The 14,983-nt window shown below is 41.7% G+C and overlaps 1 protein-coding gene and 1 non-coding gene across 2 annotated transcripts; both read left to right on the top strand.

Moving 5' to 3' along the window:
* Window positions 1-73, top strand: Trnaa-agc. Its single transcript has one exon. It is a non-coding gene; the product is annotated as a tRNA-Ala (tRNA).
* A 2,223-nt stretch (window positions 74-2,296) lies between these two features.
* LOC124263161 (ornithine transcarbamylase, mitochondrial-like) lies at window positions 2,297-8,572 on the top strand. The gene is made up of 9 exons (XM_046697731.1): window positions 2,297-2,406; window positions 4,034-4,154; window positions 5,051-5,132; window positions 5,386-5,627; window positions 6,358-6,480; window positions 7,085-7,138; window positions 7,590-7,739; window positions 7,979-8,116; window positions 8,428-8,572. Exons 1-9 carry the CDS (start codon window positions 2,300-2,302, stop codon window positions 8,497-8,499), a joined length of 1,089 nt encoding a protein of 362 aa, XP_046553687.1. The 5' UTR covers window positions 2,297-2,299; the 3' UTR covers window positions 8,500-8,572.
* Window positions 8,573-14,983: the final 6,411 nt, after the last annotated feature.

Below are 14,983 nucleotides of genomic sequence, written 5' to 3'. Positions count from 1 at the left end.
GGGGATGTAGCTCAAATGGTAGAGCGCTCGCTTAGCATGCGAGAGGTACGGGGATCGATACCCCGCATCTCCAGAATGTTTTGTTGCTTTTTCTTGTTTTCTTTTTGGGGGTCGGGGATTTTAATAAATCATATTCGAATGTTATAAGTTATACTGGATCCGAACGTTTATATTTAAGGAGAGTGGCCATTATCAATTACATAGCGTTAAATTGCCACGGATTAAAGTCTGATTGCAACTGAGTATGACACGGGACTGGGCAACCATCTGTGAGGACTGCGAATATAAACTTTGAGACAATATTTATACGCATATACGTATATCAAAGTATATCCAAATTTCATATATACATACATGTATGTACATAGGCTCTCAATACACCTTAAAAGACTGGATGTGTCTTGATGTGGAGGTGGTTCGTGTATATTTATTCTTTTTAATATTTTTTTTAATATTTTTTCAAATGTTTCCAATACAAGTTATACCTACCAAATCTGTGTACATATAATATGGGGAAACTTCTGGTCATTTCCATTCTTACTTAGATATGTATATCGGTTTGAGATGGAGGAAATAAGATGGCATATAGAGCCTTTCTGTCTTAACTGTGGTTTCTTGAGGAAATACTGATGTACATTGTATCAGTCGGAGTCAGAGTCCCCCTCCTTATTCCCGTGTCCCCGGGCACGCGGCCCCTTTGACGTCAATGTGCCGTTGTCAATGATTCCCTGGAGATGATTTCCTGACACTGTCAATAGATACGATCTGCAGTGTGTTAGATGTGGCTACCAGGGTTGGGACGTATCGGCACGGTGGCGACGTCACAGGACGACGTCTTCAGGTGCGGCGACACGCGTTTGTATATTCAGCCCTGGGAACTGGAACTTGTGTCATGTTTCGTGACAAAAACAATTACAACTGTCAGCAGGTTTTCGTGTAAAATTTAAACTTGATATTAGTTGATTAATATACATATTCTATGTTTAAAAGTGGTTCCAAGTGCATTCTGTATGTCGACGAACCGATTAAACTGAAGATGGGTGGTAACAATTATGCTGCTCTGCACTGTGTCTGTCATCCTTCCCCGACAGAGTGGCTCGGTATCCCTGGACAGGCTGATTTCCCAGACTTTCGGCCGCTACACATGACATCAGATGAATAATCGTATGAAAGTGGAGTAAACAGCGTTCACTGACCTGTTAAAACTTTTAAAAATAACCTTTTTAAAAAAATATTAACAAATAACATGTAAATATTTTGTTTAAGTATACACTTCGGACAACAACAAAAATACACCCTTTCATTTGGGTGCCCTTGGAATGAATTACATCAGTGTTTATACGGGTTGTAGTCAAATGGGCCGAAGGACAAAAGGGCCGAAAAAAAGTCAAATGGGCCGAAAGAAAAAGTCAAATGGACCGAAATCAAAAGTCAAAAAGGCCGAAAAAGGGCCGATTTTTTTAAAAATAAATTACATAATAAAATAGTGTTTAGTTTGTTGTTATTTTTAATGGAATTCGAACATGAATGTAAGGACATGAGATCAACAACTGCGCCTGTACAAGTTGATTCCCGCTCTTCACAAAGAAGCCAGTCTCCTGCCACTCCACGCCCAGCTCCTCCATGATGGCTAGCTCACCCGATTTGTGAAGAAGTCTGCATCTGCTGACCAGTCAGAAATCGTCGCTGCTTGGCGGCTGTATTTATAAAGAAGGACAACTAAGCCCAACTGCGCTTCTGACAATGAATGAGTTCAAGAGCGTATGCCCCAAGTGTTTGTATGAACTTGTGAGAAACTGAAAGTAGTGTACATGGTACCTGAACAGGATAAACCAGTGCTGGAATGAACTGATACTTCAGTGCTTTAAATTACACTTTCTCAATAAAGTACAGATTCTAAGTATCTTTGCTTGTTTGAGTCCCATCCGGGATTCGAACCCGCACTCAGCCACGTGATCTCCAGCACACAAAGTCAGTCATCTTACCCACTCAGCAGGGGCGGATACAGCTTTTTGAGAAAGGGGGGGGTGCACACTATTGAGAAAAGGGAGGGTGCACGCTTCATTTTCACCAGAGTTTCAATGGTCATTTAATAAACTTTCAGGACAAAAGTGGGGGTGCGCACCCCTGCACCCCTCCTCTGGATCCGCCTATGCTCAGTGGAAGCCGCATTGGCTGAGTCAGGCAACAAAGATCGTTCTGGGTTTTTTCTAGCAATCGTATCTCAACGAAAATACAGTCCGAGAGTGAAAACTATCCTCCCAGAGTTGTCTCCCTTCAGCCATTGAGACTTGCCATCATGATGGCAAGCGTGTGCTGCCGAGTTGCGGCTCGACTCAAGTGCAGGTCTTTCTTTCCTGCATCCTCGGCTCATATCAACAGCAGTTCCAGGGAGTACACATCAGAGTGAGTTGTCAATGTTGTCTTAGAGTCAGTACACGCACAGTCTCTTGGCGGTGATCCTGGTTGAAAAGCTAACACGCAGGGCAGTGGGACCATTGCATGGAATACCATGATGTGACCGGGGGTGATCGAAGAACGCAGACTTCACTCACTCACCTCGTTCTATTTACCGTTTCTTCACATGTCATGATCGCCATCACCTTGCTCTGCATGTATAAGGTGCTGTTGTTGTTGATGGTGGTTTTTAAAAAAAAATGTTACTTTTGACATGGTAGCACATTCTGTTGTATCTCTGTTGACATCACTGTGAATTTTGCCCGGCGCCCATATAACAAGATGTTAGCCTAAACTTGCCTTTGACTACCTAGCCAAAGTGTGTGACAGAAGAAAAATACCAACGAAATAATGATAGTTATAATTCACCCAATAGAGGAATTCTTTCTTGGCTTCAAATTCTCATCTTTCAAATTCTTTTTTCATTCTCACTTTAATTCTAAAGTTTAGAGATGAAATTTACTTTTAACAGCAAGGTTTATAAACAGCTGTAATATCTCCCTGCCCGAGAGCCGAGATGGTAAATTACACTAAAAATGTGGGGCCGTATCTTGACTGTAGAATCCCCATTCCGTCTCTCAGCCATATTATCCCATTCCAACCATTTAGGGCATCGGTTCAGCTCTGCAACAAGAGGTCACAGTGTTATCTGACTACATGGGTCATCTCAATGTGAGGACTGGATGAACTTGTCAACTTGGGCACAGACAGGCGTGAAATTGATTTGCTGAAGCAGTTAATTGTCACGTTAGTTTCCACTGATAGTGGTGGCTTCTATTTCAATGACAGTACAAGAGACCATTTTAGCCGAGAGTTATAACAGTGTGGAAGTGAATGAGAGGATCATTATATATAGTTCAGAGATTCGAAATAATGGTTATTGGTTTGACAAGGCAATCGATATTCAGTTAATGATTGATTATATATATGAATATAATTAATTAATAAATATTATAAATGTGCATTGATAATAGTTCTTATGGTTTAATGTTGGAGAGGCTACACCGTCACAATGGCATATGTAAATGAAGAGTTTTACTTACATTATAAGCATCAATGGCAATATTGTGCAAACTAAACAGATCTTTGCAGTGGTGGAGTCTTAGAGTACTGAGTCTGAAGCGGTGTTGGGAATTGGTTAAAATCTTATAATTGATGATTGGTTCATTACAACCGATCAATCATCAAAAATAATTGGTTAGGGTCATTTATCAAATTTTCCTGTTATGTTTGTTAATGCACAATATGCATTATGAATTTAGAACTAGTTTTAGTCCCGCTATGGCTGAAATATTGCCGATGTGACTTTAAATTTTAACTCACTCACTCACTCTGGAACATTGCTAAACTACAGCATGAAACCATACTAAGTCCACTATTTGGCCGGGACAGAGTCTCTGCATGACATTGTATGACAAGGGTCAGTCATCAGGTGTTTAAAGCTGAATGGATGCTTCTCCAGCAACTTCCTGTTGCTTCTTGGCTGTCAATGCTTGTATACCATCTTGACCCTGCTACATCACACTGTCTGAACATAGTCATATGCCACACAAGATGATCTAGCTGTTTGTTTCAGAGGACCGAAGTCTTTAGTCGGCCGAGATTTCCTGACCCTGAAGGACTTCCAGGCGGAGGAGATCAAACAGTTGATATGGACAGCCAAAGACCTGAAGAAGCGAATCAAAGAGGACAAGGAGGTAGCCAGACTGGGATCAGTCCCTATTAACAATATGAAATAATGTGAAACATTTGAGATGTTTTGGAAGTAACCAATGCAGCCAGTAGTATGGCATGTCACATTGGTTAATGAATATCAAAGGCATGTAATGGGAAAAACCCAGAACCACAAGAATAGATCCAGGGTTTGGTGTAGGTTTACTGAAATGTGATCACAGGAGATAGACAGAGGTTGTGTCATTATTGTATCGGCATGGTTACTGTATTATTGGTTGTTCGTAATATCAGTCACTGGATTGTGTGGTGCAGACTTGATTACTTACAGGATGATGTGACATGGCTGTAGTATTGCTGAATGCTGAATGCAGTTATACCACAAATACCTTGTAAAAAATAAGTGATGAATGCAGTTATTTAATATACACGCAACTGGTTCTCGCCTTTAGGATTGTGATCTTCAGAGCTTGGCTTAACATTAAAAGTGAAATGTTGGAATGTGATTTTTTTGGTAATAATGTTTCAATCCCAAGTTGTCAAGTAATATTTCATCAAGATTTGGGCTCTCCAAGTGAAGATTGGTCCATGTTGCTCCCTAAAAAAATATGACATGAAGCCTGATGGCTAAGAGGGATAACAAGAAGTTTGGTATTTACTTTTTAGACATTCTGTATTGAATGCAATACTTCATCTTTGTACAGTTTTGAAGACTGTGTGTACAAATATCTGGTGTCACCTGTAAGCAGAGGTGACTGGACTGGACTGTAAGGTCAATATAGCAGAACTGTAACGGAAGATGCACTGGTCTCCGCTCTCCTAGGAATGTACTGGAGAGTTAATAATGTCTGCAGAGACCCAAATGTGTGATTTTATAACAAGCTGTCAAGGAATGTCAGTACAAGTGGTGTTCCTGTTCTAGAGGATCCAGCCACTACTGGGCAAGTCTGTATCCATGATCTTCCAGAAGAGGAGCACACGGACACGCCTCTCTACAGAAATGGGTAAACATTCTTCTTGTGGAGGGGTGGGTGGTGGGGAGGTTTACGATGAATTATTGCCATGTTCAAGTCATATGGCTATTTTAGGATTTCAGAATATTCATGATTGTACAGATGTATGGTCAGATAATGCAAGTGTTTGTCCTGCAACGACATAATTCTACTGATTTCTTGATTCACCAGTTTACCTATTCTATGGAACATTACACCTGCAGGTCTGGCCATGTTGTGGTAGGTCTGCTTGTCTTGTTTGCAGGAATGGCCATGTTGGGCGGTCATGCAGCATTCCTTGGGCCTGATGACATCCATCTTGGCGTGAATGAGACCATCAAGGATTCGGCCAGGGTGATGAGTGGAATGTCAGATCTGATTCTGGCCCGGGTGTATGGACAGGAGGATCTGGACAACTTGGCTATGGAGGCCTCAGTTCCTGTCATCAGTGGACTCTCGGATATGTTCCATCCCCTCCAGACACTAGCAGATTTCCTCACCTTACATGTAAGTGTGTGTTCCATCACCTACAGACACCTACTCACCTTACATGTAAGTGTGTGTTCCATCACCTACAGGCACCTACTCTCCTTACATGTAAGTGTTCCATCACCTACAGTCACCTACTCACCTTACATGTAAGTGTGTGTTCCATCCACTACAGACACCTACTCACCTTACATGTAAGTGTGTGTTCCATCACCTACAGACACCTACTCACCTTACATGTAAGTGTGTGTTCCATCACCTACAGACCCCTACTCACTTTACATGTAAGTGTGTGTTCCATCCACTACAGACACCTACTCACCTTACATGTAAGTGTGTGTTCCATCCACTACAGACACCTACTCACCTTACATGTAAGTGTGTGTTCCATCACCTACAGACACCTACTCACCTTGCATGTAAGTGTGTGTTCCATCACCTACAGACACCTACTCACCTTACATGTAAGTGTGTGTTCCATCACCTACAGACACCTGCTCACCTTACATGTGTGTGTTCCATCACCTACAGACACCTGCTCACCTTACATGTAAGTGTGTGTTCCATCACCTACAGACACCTACTCACCTTACATGTAAGTGTGTGTTCCATCACCTACAGACACCTACTCACCTTACATGTTAGTGTGTGTTCCATCCACTACAGACACCTACTCACTTTACATGTGCATTTCCGTCTACCAAACAGCCTTAACTGGAGACTCCATGATTGTTTTCTCCAACCACAGGAACACTTTGGCTATCTGAGAGGAATGAAGATTGCTTGGGTGGGCGACGGCAACAACATCACCCACTCCCTCATGATCGGTTGCAGCAAGCTTGGCATTGACCTCAGTATAGCTACACCAAAGGTAGGAAAACAGCTTCCTTTCCCTTATTAGCTCTGTCCTATGATTCCCACCATTATTCGATTTTGACTAACCTGTGGAAAGAATATAGTAAATGTAATGTGTTCTTGTTTTCATGAATCATTTTGTCACATTCCCTCTCAGTGGACATTAGGGACTCTGTAAGTCATGACTCTCAAGTCAGAATGCCATAAGGATCCTACTTTGTTATCAAACATACACAAGTTGTCAACATTTCAGTGTCATAATACCCAGGTTCTAAATGTACTCACCTGAGAGACCTGACCTCAGTGGATATTACTGTTACACATACACTAACATTTAAACCCTGTTGTAATTATTACAAATCCCTTAGGCCCTTTGCGGGTAATAAACTGTTTAGTTATGTAGCTTTTTGTAGTTCTCTGGCAACAAATTGTCCTTGATATGATATTAGGAAAATGTAAGTGTATACTTATACAGTATATTTCAATAAACATACTGGGAAAAAAGTTAGACTATACTGGATTTTTCAGGCTAGTGGATAAAATCTGACATGTGCTACATGGAAATGCATTCATTCAGTGAATTGGATGAATCATACGTTCTTGTTATTTGTTTATTCCAGGGCTATGAACCAGACCCCAAAATAATTGAGTATGCCATCAAGTTGTGTGGTAAGGTATGTGGCACTGCTGGATTGCTGAGCTTACAAGTCTACTGCTTACTCGTCAGTGAATTGGGGCGGTGGGGTAGCCCAGTGGTTAAAGTGTTCGCTCATCATGCTGAAGACCTGGGTTTGATTCCCCAAATAAGTGCAATATGTGAAGCGAATTTGTGGTGTCCTCCCACATAATATTGCTGGAATATTGCGAAAATCAGCATAAAACCATACTAATCCCTTGGATATAGACACATGACCATATATTTAGGTGTCATGTCAGTCTAGGTGTCATGGTGAATAGAATAACTACCAGGGCTAAGAAAGCACCCCAGGACTCTTACTATGTTTTCAGTATCGCTCTGACAGTGATGTCAGCATTATGTAAACCATTGTCCATCCTTTAGCTGTGTCATGTGAACCATTCCTTGTCGTGCTGGTGTTATGTGGATTATTTCCTGTCATGCTGCAGCGTAAGAGTGACTTCAACATGACCACGGACCCCCTGGAAGCTGTGTACCGTGCTGATGTGGTCGTCACAGATACCTGGGTCAGCATGGGTCAGGAGGAGGAGAAGCAGAAACGCCTCAAAGACTTTGCTGGCTACCAGATCACTCGCAAGGTTAGTGGGACAAGGCTCAAATTTGATTGAAGTCTGTCTGACAGTATTTGTCTCCTGACATATGTACCACAGTATTGGAAGTAATATTCAAAAATCACCATAAGATGCTAGTTTAACTCTCAATGTATGACATTAAGATACTGGAATATGTGTTGGATAATTTTTAAGTAATATATTTAGATGGAAAATTAACTAGAAACAGAGTACATTGTAGATGATGTTGCAATGTTCTGCTGCAGATGCTGAAGGAGGCTGGTGCCAACTGGGTGTTCCTCCACTGCCTGCCTCGCAAACAGGAGGAAGTGGATGATGACATCTTCTACGACCCCAATTCCCTCGTGTGGCAGGCAGCAGAAAACAGGAAGTGGACTGTCATGGTGAGCTGCATTATGAGATATGGCTTTGAAGGGATGAAGGAGTTTACTTGTTAGCAGTTTGAAAATAGATTAGGAAAGGAATAGAAAGGATTCCCACCAGCCTACTGATGGTTTGATGGCATGGACTGTTCACGCTTTCAGTCACTGGATAGCCTGGTCCAAATGTATCTACTTAGCCACCTTTGGAATAAGTCTGAATACAATAATTGAGCCAACGCTTTCAAATATCCTTAACTGAAAAAGGTCTTATTATATTCAGAATGTTTTTCATGCCAGTACCATAGTGTAATCCTGCTGCCATTTGTTTCCAGGCTGTCATGTTACATCTACTACAGGACTACACTCCCTCCACTCCCAGGCCCAAGTTCATACGAGGAGAGTGACACCATGATACAACACGACATCTACTACAGGACTACACTCCCTCCACTCCCAGGCCCAAGTTCATACGAGGGAGAGTGATGCCCAACACCACTACAGGACTACACCCCTCCCAGGCCCAAGTTCATACGAGGAGAGTGATGCCCAACACAACACAACATCTACTACAGGACTACACCCCTCCACTCCCAGGCCCAAGTTCATACGAGGAGAGTGATGCCCAACACAACACGACATCTACTACAGGACTACACTCCCTCCACTCCAAGGCCCAAGTTCATACGAGGAGAGTGATGCCCAACACAACACAACATCTCCTACAGGACTACACCCCCTCCACTCCCAGGCCCAAGTTCATACGAGGAGAGTGATGCCCAACACAACACGACATCTACTACAGGACTACACTCCCTCCACTCCCAGGCCCAAGTTCATACAGGAGGAGAGTGATGCCCAACACAACACAACATCTCCTACAGGACTACACCCCTCCACTCCCAGGCCCAAGTTCATACGAGGAGAGTGATGCCCAACACAACACAACATCTACTACAGGACTACACCCCCTCCACTCCCAGGCCCAAGTTCATACGAGGAGAGTGATGCCCAACACAACACAACATCTACTACAGGACTACACTCCCCTCCACTCCCAGGCCCAAGTTCATACGAGGAGAGTGATGCCCAACACAACACGACATCTACTACAGGACTACACCCTCCACTCCCAGGCCCAAGTTCATACGAGGAGAGTGATGCCCAACACAACACAACATCTACTACAGGACTACACCCCTCCACGCCCAGGCCCAAGTTCATAATGAGGAGAGTGATGCCCAACACAACACAACATCTACTACAGGACTACACTCCCTCTACTAGTTCATGCAGGGAGAGTGATACACAACTTCTACTACAGGACTACACCCCTTCTACGCCAAGGCCCAAGTTCATACGAGGAGAGTGACACCATGATACAACACAAATCTACTACAGGACTACACCCCTTCCACGCCAAGGCCCAAGTTCATACGAGGAGAGTGACACCATGATACAACACAAATCTACTACAGGACTACACCCCTTCCACGCCAAGGCCCAAGTTCATACGAGGAGAGTGACGCCCCAATAGAACATGACATCTACTACAGGACTACACCCCTTCCACGCCAAGGCCCAAGTTCATACGAGGAGAGTGATGCCCCAATACAACACGACATCTACTACAAGACTACACCCCCTCCATTCCTAGGCCCAAGTTCATACGAGGAGAGTGATGCCCCAACACAACACAAATCTACTACAGGATTACACCCCTTCCACGCCAAGGCCCAAGTTCATACTAAGAGTATCATGCCCCAATACAACACAGATCTACTACAAGACGCCAAAGACATCAGTTCAATTCCCCACATGGTCACAATGTGTAAAGCCCATTTCTGGTGTCCTCCACCATGATATTGCTGGAATATTGCTAAAAGCGGCGTAAAACTAAACTCACTCACTTATTCACTCAAGACTACACCCTTTCCCCTGCCAGGTACAAGTTGATCTGAGGAGAGTGACACTCCACCCCAGGGTATACGTTCCAAAAAGTACCCTGGATGCATCTTCAGCTCGTCCCGATAATTTCATTACATCCCTTTGCTGGGTCCACCTTCTCACAGTAGCCAATAAGATAAGCCGCTACAACTGAGCTAGCCAGTGTCAACAAAGATAGCAGCTCTGACACCTTGTGAAGCCTTGTGATTGGTACGCTTAACTTCCCAGTGTAGACACCTGATTGGATAAAACGCCATCAAAGGGAGGTAATAGAATTATTGGGCCGAACCGTTGATGCTTCCAGGGTACTAGTGGAGATTTATAGGATCTATTCCCTGGAGATTATCGAGGATGCTATTTTTGTTGACAGCTGGAATCTGGAAATCTAAATCCCAGTAATTGTTTTATTTTATAATGCTGTATGTTGCTGATTTCTCCAGGTGTTGTAAAGGTCTCAGTGTTTGTTGTCAAAGTTTGCTGTGATGAAGGAGTTGACATCACTGCTAGGGTCCAAACTTTCAACAGTTGCATGATTTTATTGGAATTATGACAAGACTAAATACTTAGACTGAAATTGTGAAAAGGGCTGAGGTTTTCAGGATGTGTTTTTCCTCCATTTGAAAAAGAATGTCTGCAGATGATGTTCCAGGACATGGGGAGTGAGTGAGTGAGTTTAGTTTTACGCCACACTCAGCAATATTCCAGCTATATGGCGGCCCAGGACATCGGGAAAGGATGAACAGAAGTATGATAAAAAAACTTGTCTCAGGTCACACATTTGCTGCTTGTTACATTTTCTCTTGACATTAAAAGTATTGGCCTTCCAGATTCGTAACTTACAAATGGGACTATCCTACTGATATATATATACCTATATGTCCACACCATAATGTCACAGGTAGTCATCTCTGCCTCAAGCTTCAGATGCTTTGGGACATTGTTCTGAACTTAATCTGTTGTTACATGTGAAATCTGTTTTATCTGTTGTGACATGCGAGATTATATTGTATTTTAACATGTACTTTGTGTAACCAAGGACAAAAAAATGTATTTTTGCTATGCATAATATACAAAAGTACTTCCAGCATTTGTGCCAAAACTCTTTGTAAATTATGGACCAGTTTCGTGTGATCTTTAACTGCTTTTCTTGGGGTGGAATACCCAACTATCTATAGAGAAAGACATGGGCATAAATCTTTCCACAAAGGACTTGTTTTATGTTATATAGTCATTGTTGTTTTATTCCAACATGTTTTTTGAATCTGAACTTGTTACGATCTAGTCACAATGTTGATCAGATTCAGTGCTACACATCACCTCATGCATGAATCTGGTTGGAAACAGGTTTTGTATGGAGATGTTTAAATAAATAAACGTGAGCAATCACAAATGGAGATCACAGACACGCATCTCCTTTGACTTGGGTTAGATGCCCAGTGACAGGGAGCTGTTGTGTTTTACACCAGCCACGTTGAATGGCCAGTAAGTTGTTTATGTTCATTAAAACTGATAGGCTGGAGGTATGTTGCTAAATGTTTCTTCTGATTTACACAGACTCTGAGATATTAATTGTCAATGGACGTGATTCACATGAAGCAATAATGTATACTAGGAAGAAGGTTGTCATGAGTTGTCAACTGTAGGTAATATAGACTATTTTAATTAGTGGGTGAAAATGTCTATTTAATTTATAAGGGTCTTGCATGTGACAGATACATACTCAAGATTCTGTTTGTTGCTGCTTTGTGCATCTTGTTATTATTGGGGTGTAATATCACTTTCAAGATATTTTTTGTCCTATGTGAAACATGGTAACAATACCTTATATTGAAATATAAAAATCACTGACATTATTTAAATTGCATTCCACATTTGTAATATCTGATGTGTAGAACAAATAACAAAAAGACCTCAATTTAGACCCGTTTAAGTCTCTATTGGTGTCTTTAGAAAATCCAAAGAATGCTTCAAATTCTTCATATTAGAGGAGATACACATAGCCGTCCCTTTGTGGGGCACAACTGGGTGGTTTGTTGGATATGCTGCTATGCTGTTGTTGTTGAGAGACAGGACATTAGTTGTTACAGTGTATTTGCCTCTGGAGAATGTGTGTTATGGATCTGATACCATGTTATTTGATGAACATGTCTCTAAGTAAATTTAAAAGAAGTTGGTTTTGTTTGTTTTGTTTTTTCCTTCAACAGACGACTAACGTAGTACATCTGACTTCCTACATGAACTCCGGTTTATTACGTCACTCATCATTGTCGAGGTTTAGACCCGCCAGAATCCCATGAGAGTGCTAAATACTTGTCCAGCACATGTTCTTGGTTGTGCCAGCACGTACTACTACTGCATGGTCATAAACCCTAAAGACCAACATCGCTGTGGTGTACCTCCCATATCAAGTTCACATGCTTGCCGATATGGCTGAAATATTGCCGATGCGAATGTGACGTTAAATATTAACTCACTCACTCACTCACTCAAGTGCTTGCAGTGAGGGTGCAGCATTAGATTCAAACCCAACCCCATTGGTGGATCCAATGAAAATGATTTAAGACCACATTGATGCGTTGGCGGAGCCAGTGGGGGGTTCAGGGTGTTTGAACCCCGTGGGACACACACACACACACACACCCTCGAAAGTCCTGGATCCGCCCATGAACCCACTCACCCGTGTTCTTGCAAACCATACATGGCCTGAAGATGATCTTTTGCCATGCTCTCCAGATCTTACACACAACTGTGAAACATCCGTGGATACGTCACTGATGAACCTATATACATGTAAATCGATGACGTGCTGACGATGCCCCGAAACGTTTCCAATTATCCCAGACGTAATTAACTGTGGAATCTCACTCACGTGCTGTTAGGATTCCATGGAAAGACGATCATAATGTCTGGAAATTATCGCCTTGACGTCACGGTTTGAGAATGGCCTTTGTAAACATATTGGTTCATGTGTCTTGTTACGGAAAAAAATAGTCGATAAGTTGTCACCCTGGCGTAACGACAAGCCACAAACGACAAGAAGCAATACAAGTCGTAAACAACCCTCACCGGGTAATGTTAAAAACAGACTTTGGAAGGTCTCTCTTTCAAAGCAATAAGAAAGGTTTGAATTTTGGGCTTCATTTCACTGCCCAAACCTACCAACATCACAGATTTCGACCACATATACCTGCTAATGGGTTCATGTGAACTCCGTGTGATCAGACACCATATTATATACATTAATTATAAAGTGTCAGTTGTGATGAACAAGGACAAATTATGTAAAAACAACTTGATTAGAAATAATGCCACGTGTAACAAAGAAGTTGTTTACCTTTAAGACGTGAGATGCGGTGAAATGTGGTTTATCGTTGCTATTAAGATTATTGCACTTACACAGCGACTGGCATATATTTGTGTCTGGAAATGCGTGTACCAGTCCGGACTTTTGTCGGTTTTATATCGCTAGCCCACTGAAATATCATGCCCTAGTTTAACATAAAAACCTCACTCAGTATACTGACTTCAAGCCCACCAGTCATCGTTAATACCCTTAATCCCGAACGCCACGCACGGAAACAACAAGTACCATCATGTAAAGTTTATCGTTATGACACGGTCGGGATTTAACCACCGGGCACACTATTTACTCGACTTTAGACTCAGCCTTACTTACCCTTGAGAACTTTTTCCATAGATCTATTACATGTTACACACGTCATTTCCGCTTCTAGCATCCCCGATACTGTGGATAGTACTGGTTGTTAAGTGAACTATATCGCCATTCTATTTTGCACAATATTGAATCGGGGGATAAGACTACAATGGATAAACAATGTGGGGTGTCTCCGTCTGTACTCCAATTTGGTCAAATCCCGTTCACAGAATAAAAAGGCTATTGAAAAAGACTTGCAGTGGTATTCAATGCAAATTTGTATTACCTTTAACACATCTGTCCTAAAATGTCTTCAGAACGTGCCTGGATACGTCGTTTAAACAGACGTAGACATAAAACGACGTTGGAAATATTTCTGAAACAAAAAGCCATGGATAATCGTCAGAATAATAGCACTGAAAAGGCGTCAGAACAGTCTTTAAATATCGACAAGACAAGAAACTGAAATGTCATCAGTAAAGCCATGAAAAGGCCATGTTACGTCGTCTGAAGACACACAGACATATATATGGTATTGATTCTGTTTCTCGTTAGATTTTTAAAATAAACACCTTCACAAATATGCTAAAAATAAATAGTTAGGCAGTGGTGAAAACATGTATAATTAACGTTTGTGAAAAATACCCCGGAAACGCCATTTATATGAGTTTTCATAGTGAAAATAGATTGTTTGAACAGATAGTTGTTTTTATATATACAGCTGAGAACAATAGATTCTTCCCAAAAAATCCCATGAGAACAAACCATACATTCACAACCTTGAGGTACACACGGCTTCATTCATTAAGGTGTATGTTTTGGTGTTTGCGTGTGTGTGTTTCTAACGCAGCTCGTTACCAGGCTGGAGACAATCGATCCAAATATCAATAAACAACTTGTTTTCTCGTTACCAGCTACAGATTGTGGTAATGCATTAAAAATGGCCATAACCACTCCGAAAAGGAATTGATCTGAATCTGAAGTGTTTGTGCTTTCACAAATTTCACAAAGGCCTTTGAAGAAGGTTCATGATTTTTTTTATGATTTGTCATGCTATAAATATATATGTATATGTTATATATTGCATTTACTGAAATCATGATTTTTACATTGGTTAAATATGCTTTTGGATAAAACTTATTATTATGATCATTATTTGACTCATGTTAAAAATGTACGCAGTCCCGAATAAGACGCGCTTTGAGTTGCGCGGACCGATGTAAACAAACGCACGTGGTTTGAACGGAAGTTGCAGGTGCTTCATCCGGGCATTTCTGGAAGTTGTTTAG

Source organism: Haliotis rubra, unplaced genomic scaffold (genome assembly GCF_003918875.1).
Source record: "Haliotis rubra isolate DU_JTF1 unplaced genomic scaffold, ASM391887v1 Scf87, whole genome shotgun sequence".
Lineage (NCBI taxonomy): Eukaryota > Metazoa > Mollusca > Gastropoda > Lepetellida > Haliotidae > Haliotis > Haliotis rubra.
This window is presented reverse-complemented; position numbering and strand designations above follow the sequence as displayed.